Below are 17,488 nucleotides of genomic sequence, written 5' to 3' on the forward strand. Positions count from 1 at the left end.
GAGGGCTGCTGTTGTGCTGTCCCATTTCATCTAAATAATTGTGTGTTCTCTGTGTGCTCCTTGGAAAGCTTCAGTATAGCACTTGCTACCTCCTTCTTTGAAGGTGCTCCCAGCACTTTTCTTCCAACATTTGGGTTCCTAGAGGTCCAGTCTCTCTCCTGTAAGATGGCTAACTGATTTGACTCCATTAACTTGATTTAATATGTAGTCCCACTTCACCCTGGCACAGGTCCTTCTGCCATGACTGTGCCCTTTGTATTTCCACATTAGTGCCTCCATAACATTCTGCCTCCCACCTACTGTGCTATGTTCTAGCATATTTGTTCCTTAGACTCCCAGGATTTGTGCAGGAGGACATGAATAATCCCACTGCTTTAATTTTCTTTGTAATGTAAGTTCAATTGCCACGTTTCCCAAGAAATGTGTCCAGGAAGCCCCTGCCACCTCTGGCCAGTCAGCCACCCTGCTCTGGTGTTGCACTTAATATGTGTCTGTCAGCCTCCTCTCCACTCACCATGTCACCTAAAGCACTGCCAACCAACCCCCTCATCTCCATGAGTGTATCCAGATAAGATAAGGAAAATAGTTGTTTCCTAGGTCTTTAATCCACATTTCTACTTTCTCATTTGTCACCTTCCCAAGTGACAGGAGAGCTTCCAATTTTTCAGTGAAATGTCTGTTGTAAATGTAAATCCATGAGCACAAAGCAAGGCTGTGAGGTTGTTAGTACCTCACCGGCACTGGACATGAGCCAGTATCCTGGGCAGGAATAGGGATGCCTCTTCTCCCCATCAGCTTCATCCTGTCAGACAGGGATGTCCCATGCCAGGCTCACCACGTGGGAAGGTGCATCAGCAAGATGTGTCAGAGTGGGGGCTGTCTCAAACTGGCTATCCAAATAGCTTTTCTTCAAACTAGCCTTGCTCCTTGTGCTCCCTGGACTTACTGGGGGCTGACTTTAATGGATGGGAGCACCCCGAAATCCCCGCTCCCACTTCAAAAGCAGAGTCAAAAGTCCTCCCTGTCTTTCTTTGGTAAAATGAGGCAGACTGCGCTTTTGATTATCAAAGTTTTCCTGTTTGGAAGGAGGAGGAGCCGTCTAGTTATGGGTTCATTGATTCCCTGCCCAGCAAGAATGTCTGCTTGGGCACAGCCAAGCCGCACCTCTGATTACTAACAGGCAGTGCTCTCTCTCTTTGCTACACTATCAGCTGGGTTTGTCGGAGTATCAACACAACCTCCCCACTCCTGGCCTCACCCCTCCTGGCCTGCTCTCTCTGCAGGGTGGGCAGGAGCTGCATGAGAGCTGAGCTCACCTCTTCTTCCAAGGAATCTTAACAGCAGGTTTTAAACTACTTATTTGCTTTTTTTTTGGTCTGTGCAGGAAGTCTGAGGAAAAAAAAAAAGAAAAGAGACAGAAGTATAATTACTTTGGGACGCCTGCATTCCTACTTCAGTCAGACGGGCAGGCACTCTTTCTTGTCGGAGCCAGGGAAAGGATCTGATGATCCCTGAAGATCATTGCCACGAATGTGTGAGTGAAACCTGCAGCCATGCTGAAACAGATATTATCAGACATGTACATCGATCCAGAGCTGCTAGCAGAACTCAGTGAGGAGCAGAAGCAGATCCTCTTCTTCAAGATGAGGCAGGAACAAATCAGACGGTGGGAGGAAAGAGAAGCTGCAGCAGAAAAGACTTCAGCAAAGAAGACACTGCCAAGAAAAGGTAGGTCTCTGCCTCCTGGTTGCTTCACCCTCTGGCACATATCTGCCTAGTTCCTAGAAATAGGAAGTAATGTATCCTTACATAAGCTTATTTCTAAACACAACTAAATCCATCTGCAATGGGGTAGCTTTGGCCAAGCACACAATGGTTTTTACTCCCTGGCCCAGACATTCTGTCCTTGACCAAATTGCTTAACTCCCCTAGCTGGGAAGACGGGGCTTATTTGCCCCCGGGAGATGCATCTCATTAAGTTTCCCACTAAATGGTGCCTCTGAATCTGTCTTTAACATAACCATGGATTTGAATATCTGTCCTGAGGCACCAGATCTGATGGGCAGTTGACACTGAGATTTTGGATCTGAAGCTCTCTTGCCAGGATTACACAGCATGCCAGATGCTAGGAAGATAGCTCTCTTCCCCCAGGTCTCCTCCATGTGCTCTATTTGCAGGTAGCTCACCCTCACACAGTTTGGGGAGGACAGTGGTCAGGAATTAAAGCAAGAAAAGAAATGGTGGTGATTCTTCTCCTTTTCTCCCAGACTCAGAAATGCCTCCTTCACTGATCTGGCTCAAGGAATATGAAAAAATTGGCAAGTGTGGGCTGCATCCCAGTTGAGCTTTCTTCATGTACAGTTGCTTTTGGGGGGGGCTCTGTCACCAACAGCAGTTGGTGGGGCACAGCAGGTGCAACACAGGTCTTGCAAAGAACTACCCAGCAAACAGCATTTGCCAAAGAGCTGCTTCTTTTCCAGCCAACAGGAAGTCAGTGACATGGAAACTAGGCGCTGACAATGAAGTGTGGGTCTGGGTGATGGGCGAGCATCCTTCAGATAAATCCTATGCAGCCATCTGTGAAGAAATCCAGGCACAAAGAGCAAAGCGGTTAGTGAGAGAGCAAGGCCAGGAGAGCAGGTAAGCACCTTTCGGCTGAAGGACTCGGTGGTCAGATATGGCTTTTGTCTAGGAACACATGAACTGGAGTCTTCTCTGTAGGGGCTGTGGTTAGTACTGTCACACTAGCCTTGCTGGGAAAAGGCACAGGCAAAGGCTGGCTTTCTGAGAGGATGCACAATGCTGGTAAAGACCAGATGCAGTCTGAGACTTGCCCCAGCTCACTAAGCCTCCCTGTGACATGGATACTGCATGGGACCCTCTGCAGACCACAGGAAATGCTGATGCTGTTACTGCAGCAGGTGATGGGCTTGGATTGCTCTGATTCACAGGCAGGAGCTTTGGTGCAGCTGGACAACAGTTACTCATCATGAGTCATTAATTTAATTACTCACCTACCTGATCTGGAGATATAACTGCCTATGCACATGTGGCTTAATTGCAGCTCTGCTCTGCTCAGTGCAGCCTCCTCATGAGATGCTCAAACATCAGAAAGTGACTCCCTCCTAAGTCCTCTCTCTCTTGTATTTCAGAGAGACTGACTCTTCTGCAACATGGTCTCTACACCCACAGCCAGGACTTCTGTCTGAAACAGATCTTTATGGGAATAACAAAAACACTGCAGACAAAAGGGAGGAACATGGGAGAAGAATAACTGATATTGATACAACAGGAAAAAGCCAGGAGCTCACAAAGGTAGTTTTCCATTTTCCCTTAACTATACATATTTTTTGAGGTCTAGGAAGTGCAGAAAATCCTGGTTGCTGTAAATAGAAGTCTAAAGGGAAAAGCTATCTATCTAATAAAGCTTTTCTTCTACAGAAGAGAAGAAGCTATGTTGTTACCTCCTTCCTTAAGACTCAGGAGGTCAGTGTGCTATTCTCAGCTGGGATAGATCTGCTCTTCACCAAAGGATAAATTACTCTGAAATTCCTTTGCTTTCATTCTCTGTGGGTAAAACAAGGGGTGCAGTATTTTCCTTCTGCACCGTGGCTGGTTTGGATGGCTTTTGGAGCAAGACCAGGGAGGCTATCCTATGATCTTTAAATGGAAGGTCACAGCCCTCAGACAAATAATTTACTTTTATAAAAGACCAAATGAAGAATAGTTTTACCAGCATCATCTGACATGCATATTTTAGGTGGTTCTTGGGGTTTTTTGTCTTCTAATACAGAAAACTGCTTATGACCTTGGTAGCACAGGACAGCTCCAAATGCAGTAATACAGTGTCTGCTTTCCTGTGGTGTTCATTATAGAAATATCTTTTCCAGCAATAAATACATTTGTGTTTTTTAACTGGCTACAAAAAGCCATTTGCAGAGAAAGGGAAAAAAGAAGAATTAAATTAACTACCCATGCAACCACAGTTGAACAAAAGGAACAGGACACCCTGCCAATTTAATGGGAGAGGTCCAATCTCATTCTTCAGTTTTCATTCAGCCTTGAATGAACTTGTATGAGTGTATATTCTTTTCTCATACAGCCACTCCATATTTCGGTATAAAAAGTATGATAACAGAAGGTCGAGTTTTGGCAAAATGCTCTTCTACTGCTACCAAAATAGTGAATGGAATTCAAAGTGACTGTCTCCTTTATCAAAAGCCTCTGAGTCACATGGGGTTTTTCTCTGCACTGTTTGCTGAAGTTGAGCAACTATGTGGGAGATTCTTGTTTTTCAAAGGAACTTATTAGTCAAAGCTGACAATAAAACCCAGCAAACAAAAAAACAAAAACAAACAAACAAAAAATCCCCCTTTCGAAGGGTTGCAATGGAAATACATGGGAGTTGTATATTTTCCTTTCTTTTCTGTCATTATATTATTAGTAAATTTTCCCAGGTTTCTGAGGCTTTTTCTGTTAGAAGGAGGGCTCCAGACCGAAGCACCCTGTTGTATTTTCTAGACCTGGGGAGAGGCTTTTTCCCACCTTCTGCATGAAAATGTTTTCTCTGAGATCTAGTACCCATTTAACCTGAGAGATCCAGGTATCATGCTGCAGGGAATAGGGCTGATCTATGAAAAAATGCTGCTTCACACACATTTGAAGTTCCTAGCTTCCTGTTGAGGAGAGGGAAATTGTAAAGTCATGTATATATTAAATATTGGCCAAGTAGGTGATGGAGCTAAAATAAAGTGTGACCTTGGTAAGCAGAATAATACAGTTAACTCATCACTGGTTGTGCTGTGGGAGGCAGTTGGGGACTGATGGGGAGGTGGGTGAGTGTTTACTGAAAGCCAAACCTTGCAGTTCATCTGCAGAGGCAGCTCTCAGCTAAAGACTTCAGGCAGGGCAACTGGGCTGGTTTTCAGGGAAGAGAGAACACAAAATATCCAGCCAGTTGGATTAGTTTGTCACGTAGGAGTTTGCAGCAACCCAGCTGCAGCTGCAAATATGCATAAGCAGGTAAAGCTGTAGACAACAGGTTCTGCAAGGGATTGCTTTAGAGGAAGGGAAGAAAAGGACTGCTCCCTGGGAGCACTTGTGAGCATTGATTAGGAAATCTAGGCATGCTTATGGCAATCCTGACACCTTGAGTTCTTTTGTGGCATGTTTGGTCAAATATGATGTCAAATGTTTGTCAGAGCAGGCTGGCAAAATTTATTAACAAATGTCACATAACTCTGCATTAAACACCTATTGCACCAAAAAAAGAACAATTGTCCTAATGTCACATTTTTCTCACCGCTCTTTTGCTCTGCTCAGAGGGGAACCAGAAGTGTTCACCAGATGCTGGCAGATTGCCATGTGAGGAAGCATAGTTTCCAACAGGTAAGTGGCAACCTATGATGCTCCTAACACATTGAGTGGGGGTCAGTGCTTTATCCTAGAGTTAGAGTCCCAGTCATCTTCAGAGCCTCACATGAGCCAAGAATGTTCTCACCTTTTTGGACCAGTTTTATGCAGTATTGCCATGCTCTTCATGTATGGTGTGATGATTTGGAGATGATACAAAGCAGGCCAGGCTGGCAGATTGGGGAGTAGCACAGGGAGATGCTCCTGATGATTTTTGTAGGGCTGTTTTCCCTTCCTGCCTCTCTTGTCACCTGCAGTAAAGACAGAGGGTCTCTATGTTGTTGAAATTGGAGGGATTCACTGTAAAGAATGCAGTTCCCAGTATTTCAAGGCTGGCTAAAAAGCCGTGCTAAAACTTGCCTGAGAAAAAGCTGAGCATACTGTTTCTTTCATAGATGAAGGAAGCACAGAGGAAAAATTCAGAAGAGATCACATCCCCCCAGGACCCAATACCACAGAGCCACACCAGCACAGAGAGCCAGAGAATGCTGCAGAAATTGGATGAGAATGAGCTTGAATGGCAGGAATTCTGTAAGATCTTAAAATTACCTTTTCCTATAAGGCTTGAGAAATCCTAGGGCTCTGTCAGGTCATCTCAACTCTTTTCCTGACATACTAGAACTGAATAATAGGTCAGAGGGTGGAGAGTATTGCCAAGAAATATACACCACTGTAATATCAGAAATCTGAGTCCACACAGCACTGAGACTAGAGCTGGGCAGGGGAATGGAAAACTTTTCCAACTGACACTATGTTAAAACAAGCAACAAATAGGAACCACATGAGTATAGCCAGTACAATTAATTTTAAACTAGAAACTGGCCTTTTGCAGGACTTTGCAGTAACATTGCTCTTGGACAAGGATAATGGGTAACAGGGACTAATCAAAAAGGGTTTCCCTGTCATTCAAGCATTATCCCACCTAAGTAAAGCCCTGCTGCACTGTCTTATGTAATGAATCTCAGTGGTAGAAAGAAAAATAGCAAACAGTATGGGACTCACAGTAGCATACACCACTGCTGCTAAATGCTTCCTGAAGGAGAATCTGATGCATTTTCTTCCCAGTTCCTCCCCTGCTGGTCAGCAGATGGCAATGCTGTACCACCAGTTGTTTCCCCTTCAGTCTAGGGGTTCTATTTTTCTGACTGATTAAAAAAATACTGCTGACCGGAGAGCTGGTTACTTCATACAGACTCAGTGAGATGGACCTAGACAGTCGAGGCCATTTTACAGGAAAAAAAAACCCAAACAAAAACACAGTCAAGTTCTCCACTTTCCATAACAGTTTCAGCAAGGCTCCTTCCCACTCTCCAAAATTGGTTAACACTTCCAAATCCTTCAAATGATTGATTTGGGGTCATTTCAGCAGCTTCAACTCCATAAGCCCTGCCCTCCCCCCACCAGTTTACATGAAAGGCACTACAGAAATCCATGTCTGAGCCAGGAGTCAGCATCTGAAACAAAACCAAGATGTCTCTAAGTGGCCTGGTACAAAGGGACCTGATACCAAGAAAAAATATGCATATTTTTAATCTTGTTGCAGAAAAAACGCCTTTTTTTTAATCTTTTCAAGTAATACAAACTGTGCCACTTAACACGTGGGAGAGTGGGAGACATGTGGCAAATGGTCTCACAACTGAGTGAATCTTTCAGCTTGTGAAATGGGTTATTCTTCCATTTAATCAAGCAGGAAGATGGCCAAAAGGTAGCAAGCTTAAAACTTGCTGCTTTATCATTCCTGTAGGACTCCATTTTTTTTCCAGTGCAGAAATCCAAGGCAGCAGATGAGAAGAAACGCTCCCTTGCAAGGCAAGCCAGAGATGACTACAGAAGGCTTTCACTGCAGGGCATCCACAGAGGGAAGCATGCAGGTATTCCCAAGAGTGCCACAGCAGGAGATCGGCGACCACTTCAACATCCGCCTCTTCCTCCCAAGCCTAAACTTCCACCTCCTGCAACAGCAAATGAGAGAGCAACTAGGTAAAGAAGCAAGCCCCTGTACACTGTGGAAAGGAGAAGGGATGAGATTCTTTTGGTCTAGAATAGGATGGTTGAGAAGGGAACGGTTTGTTCTTCACCTTGTGTGGAAGAGACAACCAGCAGGGAAAAATAGAGAACCTAGGCTATATTCCAGCCTAGGTGTTATGAGGCCTTCAGTTGTTCATTTCTGGGGGGCAACAGGTTTAGTTATTAGAGTGTCCTAAGCCTGGACATATAGATCCCCTACGTTGCCAGATGTCCACTGAAAAGAATATTCCATACAGCTGAACTGGTTGGTGTAAGTTATCTGTTTAGGGCTGGTCTTAAAAGTCTAAGCAAAATATAAGTCCTGCACAGGGGCTCAAAACCTGTTGTTTGAATCTGATGCACAAACCAGAGGTTTTTTCTAACAGGAAAGAGGGAGTCCAGAGAACAATCTCCAATTCCACAGAAGAAAGCATCATCAGGTGGTTCAAAGAGGAGCAATTCCCTCTCCGAGCTGGCTATGTGAAAACCACAAACACAATAGCACCTTGGTTCCATGGTGAGTCCTGAGAATTTCCACCCCAACCCAAGTGTTTAAGGAGTTTTTTCTGCTAACACAGGTTGGGCTTGGGAGTAAAGCTCTTGTACTGGAATCAACATACAACAACAGCAATACCATTCTCTCTCATAACAGAGCAACAGTCCTTTTGAGTTCTCCACATTTGTAATTCATCATTGGCCAAGTGTGGAACAGTTAACAAAGAGCAGTTGGCCGTGGCCTGTTACTAGCAGTGGCAGCACTCTTCTTCTTGGGCTACTGGGCAAGAAAACAGTGAAAGGGATGGAAGTGCCATGGACTGGTTTTAGGGCAGATTTCCTGTGAGAACTGTTCTGTCCAGTCCCGCACAAATGCTTTTCTCCCTTCAGTTTTGTGTTTTGGTTTTGAACAGGTATCCTAACCTCTAAGAAAGCAGAAGAGCTTCTGAATAAAACAGTACGGGGTAGTTTTCTGATCCGGGTCAGTGAGAAAATCAAAGGCTACGTACTCTCTTACCGGTCTGTGGAAGGATGTAAACATTTCCTCATTGATGCCTCCAGTGATTCCTACAGCTTCCTTGGAGTGGACCAGCTGCAACATGTAACGCTGGCTGACCTTGTAGACTACCACAAGGTGAACATGTAGCAATGCATTTATTAACCGTTTAATTGTCTCAGGGCACTTCAAAATAAGAAATAATAGATTCAGTTGTTTTGAAGTTGGTAACTAGACCCATTTTAACTGCTGCTGGATATCCTGTGTGCTGCTCCAGAAGGGTATGTCAGCCTGACTGGTACAGTCCAGGTGACCTAATACATCTCACATATCTTAGATTTGATTCACTTACCCTCAAGCACACAGAACACCTTGCATGTGGGGCCCAAGTTACTTACAAGCTACTTAGTAGAAATGTTGATGAGAGGTGACAGCATACTCATGCAAACTCCTTTCTTTTGTATTCTCTCTGTGGTTAAGGGGCACTGGAAAGTTGGGTAAACACAAAATCCTGCTTACCTTCGGCTTCAGCGTGAAAGAGAGCAAGGTATCTTTATAATCTCAAAACAGGAAAGGGGTGGTGTTGAGCATAGGTAAAAATTAGAAGGGAACAAGGAAGGTTGGTGGGCTCTTGCAACAGTAACAGTAGTGTTTACCAGCACTGACTGCAGCTACATGGGTTTCAAGGAGGGCCAGATAGATTGTTCATTTGTTTACTGTAAGATCTGCCCAGGGACAGAACAGTAATTTTTCTCGTAGGTTCATTTAAAATCCCTGTTTCTTTCATATAAGTGCCTAGTTTAATACAGACATGACTAAACAAAACTGGACATGAGAAAAATAGCAATGCTCATTTGCTCTATGGAACTCTACCTGGAGTGCCTGAACTTGCTTCTTGCATGATTTTCACAGTTCAGGCTGAAAATATTAAAAGTGGGAGTTATACAGCTATTTGTACCAGAGCTAAAGGATTCAAAGCCTGGCATACATCAAATATAGAGCCAAGCCCACAGTCTGCTAAGAATCCTGCAGACTGCCTACACTACAGCACATGTGGGCAGATGAACCCACTCTGCCAAAGTGCCCCACTGGGTTCTGCTTATCACCCACCAGGTGACCACGAAAGAAGGCAAGTCCCCACCATGCCACTGTTGCTAGGATGGAGAATGAGATTGGAAGCAGGGACTGTAGTGTCAGGGAATTCCCTGCTTAGAACAGGACTTGCCTATCCAGAGGGTGTGTGCTCTCTCCAGAATCCACCCTTATCTCTCCCACAAACACAGCCGGAAGCACAGTCCACAATCCCTGGTCCTGCTTTACCTGCATGCTGGACAGTCCTGGCTCCAGTACTTTCTAGGCAGTGCACCACTCCATGTCAGAGAAGCTGTAGTTTCCTCAGGGATGAGCATAGCTCTTTCCTAGAACTGCCAGAATTGTGTCACTGAGTTACGTTACAGAGCACAGACATTGTGTTATGAAGACTGAGGGCAGAGGGCCCTTCCCTGAGTTCTCCAGGGAATTGAGCTATATCACAGAGTGATGGGAACACATCCACACCATAACAGAGGCAGGAAGACTGCTGTCCACCTCATGAAGTTGTGACAGGCAGGGTCTGTTTAAAAGCTGGTGTTTGATCATATCCTATATTAACAGGATGAGCCCATCACTTCCTTGGGAAAGGAGCTGTTGCTTTACCCATGTGGCCAAGAGGACCAAGAGCCAGATTACATCTCTCTCTTTGAGTAAACCTCCCCATCTCACTGGACAGCCTCAGACTTGTATTCACAAAGAACTTGGAACTGAACTTGGAACTAGAGCTGCTGATACTTACCTGAAACCAAAAGTGCCTCTATTTTGTATCGTTCACAACAAAGTAGTAGGAGGATAAATACTGTTGTGAACTACAGGATGAATCAGCCCAGCAAGCAGCAAAGCACCTGGATACATCCCACAAGATGGAGAGAATGAGTTGACGAAGTAATCAGTTGAACAGGGAGATACTGCCTTTCTGCCTTTCTTAGCAAATACCTGTCTTTCAAACTAGGACACTTGCCAAATAAGATGCAGGCTGATCTGGTATAGCAGGACATAATCAATTTTAGCTCTAAGGTTTTTACTAAAGCTCCTCAGGGTTTAACATGCTGACAAGTGGGTCAGTAGATTCACTGCCTTTATATTAAACTGCTTATTTGTGAATATTGTCTCAGTATAGCCCAGGGAAAACCAGTATTCCATGTTCACATCATCCCACTTGTTTGAGTCATGCCTCAGTTTTTTGAAGATCTACTTTTCTGCTGTGAGGCAAGAAATATGTACATTTAGATTACTGCACTGACAGCAAAGGCAACTACCTTGCTAGAACAGATCCCCTCAAGACTGGATTTTCTATTGCTCCAAAACCCAATTACCCTGAAAATCTGTGGAGCAAGGATGTCTTGCAGCAGTTGAGAATCAAGGGTGATGACATGCCTTTGGGAGTTTCTCCGTAGAATCTTTCCTTCTTCAAGGGGTGCTGTGCAAGGATTACAAGAGGAGTCAATTTGAAAATTGCTTGCTGGAGAGATAATGAATCCTGAAGGAGCATGGCAATTTGTTTTGCTCGATGCCTTTAGCCACAGCATGCTGCAGTCATCAAAAAAGTAAAGCAAGGAGTCCCCAGATGGCCTCCCCACCTGCGCAGGGCCATCTCTATTACCTGCTCAACCAAGATCCAATCAGTTGTCATTCTAAGAAAGATCATAAGCTGGTTTGGGGACAAAGAAAGCAGAGACCTTCATAACAAAATCTATTGCTCTGTTGGCTGCTCTCTTTGGATTTCTAACCTTTTTCTAACTGGGCTGGAAGACCTGTTACAGCTCCACCTGGCTGACAGAAACATAAGTAACAGCACCTTCCCTTTCTCATGCTGTTCTTCACCTCTCCTGTCAGTGTGGTCTCCACCTCTAAGAAAGCCCTACCAGATCTCTGCTGTGATTAGATTGCCCTGCAATCACGTTGCCAATGACTGTGTGATGGACCTCTCCATCACTCCATTTCAGCACTTGCCAAGCTGGCTTCTGCAGCCATGGAACAGAAACTGCATAGACAGTATTATTCCTGGCAAAAGGAACAGCATCTCTGTGGAAAAGGACATACATGAAAAGGTGCTATTTTGAAACATAAGTTGCAAAACTCTGGCATGATCTGGATGACATACTTGCAAGAGTACCCCAAGTAATGAAGTGCTGAATTTACAATTGCCCAATGCGGAGACTAATAGAGGTTTGAAGGGACCTCTGGAGATCATCTGGTCTAGTCCTGCTCTGCAGGTGTGGCTCAGGGAAGACTGAATAAAACCATCATGGTGTTATAAATGAGAAACAAAGTCTCGATATTTAGCAAAATTTAGATTGCTTTATTTGATATAGACGGAGCAAGCAGCGCTGGGGAATGTGAGGAGTCACTGCCCAGTCCACGCTCTGTCGAACCTTGGTCTGCAGCTCCTTTTTATAGGATGGATTGCCTTGTAGTCTCCGGACAGTTTGTCATCTGGTCTTGGTAGATAAGGAACAGTAGACCTGGGGGGTCTGGTCTTAACAGATACGTTGTGATTGATTACACCAAGGCAGGAAATCTGGTATTGCAAAATCTTTCAGGCCATGGGAAACCCTCGTTTTACAAACTGGTATCAAATACAGTATACTAAAAAACACAATATTCATAACAGGGGGAATTAAACAGAATTATTTAATCATATATATTTTTCTCTATCTAATGTCCATGCCTCATTTCAGACCTAAGTATTCTAATTTATACAAACCCCAATGCTTTTATGATTAACACGAATCTTTCATCAATTATCACAATTTCCCCACTTCTTTTTTATCCCATTGATTCATATTTGAGCCTCAAATTTTGTCAGTACTTCTTGTACTAGATTTAATTCATTTACTGCCATTAATTTTGTAGCCATTTCAGGGTCTATTGGTATTGTAGCAACTTGAATTTCTTCAATCACCGATTGTATTAGTTGAATGAAGCATTGAACAAGACAAGGGATGCACAGTAGTCCTAATAATGCACATATTAATATAAAATTTAATTTCTTCCACTAAGCTCCCCCCAACAGGTTATTTTACCAATTATTATAAGCATAGAGTTTCAGGTTTGTACAGGTACATGAGCTATTTATTTTATTTCTTCTGCAAATTTTATTAATTACTTCACCATTATCATTAATTTCTAAGCAGCATTTAGAATTATTAAACTTCTTACACTCTTTTCCTTCTTCAGCTAATAGATAGTCCAGGGCTAGTCGATTTTGACATACTGCTGCTTTCCTTTGAGTAAGTTGCTTAGCTATTACTTTCATTGTTTGGGCTTAATTTCCAACCCCCACATGGCCACTCTTTAGTCATTTGCATTCTTTTAGAGATTCAACAGTGAGTTCAGTTCACTCCAGTAGTAATTTCTTTTATTAATTTTACAAATAAATTCTTTCCCAAGGGGGGTAAGTCCCAATTGCTGAGTTGTTGTCTCAATTTCTCGTACAAGTTAAAACTTCCTTTATGGTTTGTTCTTGTTCCCCTGAACGTTTTAGTTATATTCTTTATCAATTCCTCCTCATAGTGATCTTACATTCCTTCCTGATCTGTACATACCTTCTTTTGTGAAGCAGAGGTATGCTTCTCCTACTGGGCAACTTTGGTATGCCGATGGAGCCCACCCTTTTTTTCAAACTGGTGTCTACCCAGTAACTTTTCCTATAATAGTGCAAATTTCTAAGTTGTGCTTATAGCAGGCCGAATAGATATGCCTGTGGAAGGCAAGGGTGGATACCGTGTGTCCACTGTACCTGATTGTCTGGTAACACTTGGAACAAGCATTAGCACTATTTCCTTTTATCATAATGAGCAATAGGATGACTCCCATGATTATTTTCATCCCTCTGCCACCCTCAAGGCCTATGGGGTTGCTGCTAGTAGCCAAGGTTTGTTTAATCTCTTCGGCAGCAGGGACTATGTCCTGGGGTCTCCCACTTTGTCCTTTTCTTTTGGTATTGTTTAATTTTATTCCAGCTTTTAGCTTTAACATTCCAATATGAGGTACAGCAGTAACAGCACGGTATACACAACCCTTTCTGGCACTCTTTTGCTAATACCTTTGCTTTCTTTTTCTTTTTTTTTTCTCTTGTCCCATTCTCAAACAATTCCCGCCAGTTGTGACTATCAATTTTGATTTCTCCTTGTGCTGATAGGATATTAAGTACCTTAATAGTTTCCTTACATTCATTCCTTCTACACTGGATACATAATGTGAATGGGAGATACCCACCATAGGAATGACACCAACACAACTCTGTACAATATGGACACCTTTTCTTGATGAATAGGCTACAATCACACCCAGGTTCAGGACAGGTGACTTTCAGTCCTGATCGGGAGACCTTCGAGATGAATTGATCTGGTATCAACACCAAGTCCTCTGAATTTGCACTTTGAGGTCTCCGGGCTCAGATGTCACTATCTAACCTGTCTTGGCTTAATTATTTTGAAGAGAAGATTCCTGAACCAAGGTCGGATCAAGGTGTACTTCTTTAGGGTAAGGCATACCATACAGCATTTCATATGGTGAAATTCCTGTTTTTGAATTTGGCATTGTTTATGTGTTAGACAGGGCTAGTGGGAGGCACTTTGTCCATGGCATTTTAGTTTTAATTATTAATTTTGACAGTTGTTGTTTTAAAGTTTGATTCATTTTTTCAACTTTCCCAGAACTCTGAGGGTACCAGGGTGTATGATACTCCCAGCTGATGCCTAGTGCTGAGGTCAGTAACTTCAGCACCTTTGATGTAAAGTGCATCCTCTGGTCTGAGTCTGTTGCTTGGACCAGGCCATACCTTGGTATTACGTGTCTTATCAATATTTTGGCTACCACTTGTGATGTGGCTCCAGCTGCAGGGTATATCTCTACCCAGTAGGTTAATTGGTTTACTATTACTAGAAAATATTTTTATCTTCCTATTTTTGGCAATTCTGTAAAATCTTTTTGTATTCTTTCAGAGAGTCTGTAAGTAGTTTTCCATCCTCTTGACGGACCTTGTTGCATACCTTTTTTTATGAATTTTCTGACAAGTTAAACAACCTTGTCCTTCCACTACTCTGGAAGATCTATTTATAAACAATTTTGCTTCATCCTTAAGTTTAACTTTTCCCAAGTCAGGTCTAATTTTTGTTTGTAATTTTACAATGTCTACACAATTGTGTTTTAAATTTTTGCCTCATTCCTCATATAGGAATTGTGTAGGACTTTGAGCAGTTGTTGCTTTTAGGTCTAAATTTGGGGAAGTAATTAGAATAGCTTCATATTTTAATATTGGGGCATCTGTTAGCCATTTCTTAGCTTTTTGATTTAGAATTCCCCTTACATTATGAGGGGTGTGTACCACTAGGGGTGCCCCAAAGGTGACTTTTCTGGCTTCCTTAATTAAAAGTGCTGTGTCCACTAGTTCTTGTAGACATGTGGGCCAACCCAGACTGACAGGGTCTAGCAGTTTAGAATAATATCCCACTGGCTTCTGACTGCCTGCCCATTGCTGAGTGAGTACCCCGTATGCTGTTTAATCAGAGGTATTTACAAATAACTGAAATGGTATCTCCAGATCCGGGAGACTTTGTACAGGGGCTTGAATTAAATCATGTTTGACTTTTTCAAAACTTTTATCATTCACTTTTGTCCATTTCCCTAATAAATTATTTTCTGCCTCTGGCAGTAACAGCAGATTTTTAATTCAATTCTGCTCTGGGTCTCAATTTGCACATTTTTAATAATAGGGACCCAAAATGGTTCACTTTTTGCTCCAACCATGAGTGCTGTTTCTCTACTAGCTTTGCACCCTTTTGGTAGGTGTTTAATTGTGGATTTTTCAGCTCCTGTATCTACTAAAAATTCCACCTCCTCTCCATGGGGACCATTTTTTTATTTTATCAAGGGCTCTTTAGATGGTATAGTCCCCAATACAAACAGCCCCTGACACCCTTATTCGTTCTTTTGGAACATTTTTCTTCGTCCCATATCCACCTTTTACAATTTTTCTTTATATGACCTTTCTTGTTACAGTAAAAGCAGGTTCCACATAGTGAATTATTTCCTGCCTCATTTCCTTGTTTCGGTGGGGGTTTTCGTGGTTTCCCTCCCCCTTTCTTCCGTGGTGAATCAGATACTTAATACAGATTGTAATTTCATCCAAGTATACATACTTGGTCCAAGGAATTGATTTAGTCTCTTAGATACCCTTAGAGGATCTTTCAATTATTTTGCCATCTCTTTTTTAAAGTTTCTTACCTCCCCTGTGTTCAAGGGAACATTTATAAATCCAGTTAATCCAGCCTGTTGTCCCGGTAATGGGACTTCCCTCCGGGGGTAAAGGCGAGCCTTTGTGTCATTATCTCCCTCCTCTCTGCTGATACTATCTCTTTGTATTTCTTTGACTCAAGTGAGTCTTTAGAGCTATTGGAGTACCGGGAGGAGAGGGGTCTCCTGTATTTTTTGTATTATACGGAGGTGGGAGACTATCCAGGGGTCCACAGGTAATCTTTTTCTTTTCTATTCTCATCCTCTTTTTCTTTTAAAGTATATACCAAGAATGGTTTATGCTGTTCTGTCCACAGAGCAGCATAGTCATATTCCTCTTTGTTAGATGGTTCTTTACAAGCAACATGTGTGTTTAATGTTTAATCTTTCATCAGTTATCACAATGGAAATAATTAAGGTTAAGGTAGGCTATGATTACAAAACTTTCATAGTGTACAACACCTAGTTTCAAATTCAGGTTTAAGTGGGACTGTAGGAACAACTTTGGCCTTGGAGCAGCTGTGTTACCAAGCTTTCATATGCACTCAACAAGTCATACCTGTCTCCTCCTATTGCATAATGTTTGTAAAGTTACTTCATCAAATACAAAGCCCTTTATAAATAATTTATCCTGTGTTCTGGGAACAAAAGAGTTCTTTGGAGGATCTTCTTGAGTGATTGCTTAAGTTTCTATGGTAAGTGATGTATTTTGGGGTTGAGGTTTTAAAGTATACGAAGTTTATATTCTTTTTGTAATTTTGCAGTGTTTTGGACACTCGGTGATTTGCAAAGCAAGTGCAATGCAGATCATTTGCACCAACAAAAGACAAACACATATAAACCTGTCCAAGGAAAAGGTACTTAAAGCAGCATGGTCTCTGTCTGCCAGCATACAGTGCTTTCAAAAGGGGTGCATAGCACTCTTCCTACTGCACAGCTGCCCAGCAAAGAGTGATTCATTCATTGTTCAGTGCCACCTTTCTTTGCCCCAGCTTTTACAAGCCAAAAACCAAATTAGAATCTGATTCAGACTGCCTTGAATTAATCTGAATCTAAAACAAAGAGATTGCTCAGAGAAACAGCATTTAAGTAGGCAAATGGGATTTACAAGCCCATGCAGATTTTGTTGGCTAGTATATATTAAAATGCTAAATAGCAGTCAGCACTAAAAGAAAATGCTTTATAAGAGCAGTAACTCAGACTTGCAATGGTTTTAGGCAATTGTAACAAAAACTATTAAGAAGATGACTAATTTTTGCAATTAGTACCTATAGTTATCATAAGAGAATTTGCAGGGTCCAGTAGTCCATCACAAAAGTTTATTTTGTTAATTACAAAGACAAGACTCTGGACAAGAGTCTGTATTTGGACAAGACTCTGTATTTGGTTTATAAGAAATACTTTGGTATAAAGTCAGAAAATGTTCATCACTCTTGGTATCTGGCATTTGGAGTTTAAAGCCTCCTGCTAAACAGTACTGCAAGTTTATATGTATTTCCTTTTTTTCAGCATGATAAAACTTCTACCTTCCAGTGCCCAGGTTGTGTAGAAAAATCACTTACCTGAACTAGTTCCCATCCACAGGAACACAGATCTGCAGAGCATTTTCCAAGCATTGGAAGGCTGTACTATTTCCTACTAAGGCTAGAAGTAGAAAACTTGAAGTATGGCAAAATAATTCCCAAGCCAAACTAACTTAGTTTAAAATAAATCTTGAAATACATACAGCATTCTAAAGCAGAAATA

General features: G+C 42.3%; 1 protein-coding gene across 1 annotated transcript; it reads left to right on the forward strand.

Annotated features, from left to right (window-relative positions):
- Window positions 1-1,553: 1,553 nt before the first annotated feature.
- On the forward strand, window positions 1,554-10,156 carry SH2D4A (SH2 domain containing 4A). The gene is made up of 9 exons (XM_062493754.1): window positions 1,554-1,728; window positions 2,481-2,640; window positions 3,153-3,315; window positions 5,323-5,388; window positions 5,808-5,943; window positions 7,176-7,392; window positions 7,806-7,936; window positions 8,328-8,548; window positions 10,064-10,156. The coding sequence occupies exons 1-9, from the start codon at window positions 1,554-1,556 to the stop codon at window positions 10,154-10,156; spliced, it is 1,362 nt and encodes a 453-aa protein (XP_062349738.1).
- The last annotated feature ends 7,332 nt before the right edge of the window (window positions 10,157-17,488 follow it).

Source organism: Cinclus cinclus, chromosome 5 (genome assembly GCF_963662255.1).
Source record: "Cinclus cinclus chromosome 5, bCinCin1.1, whole genome shotgun sequence".
Lineage (NCBI taxonomy): Eukaryota > Metazoa > Chordata > Aves > Passeriformes > Cinclidae > Cinclus > Cinclus cinclus.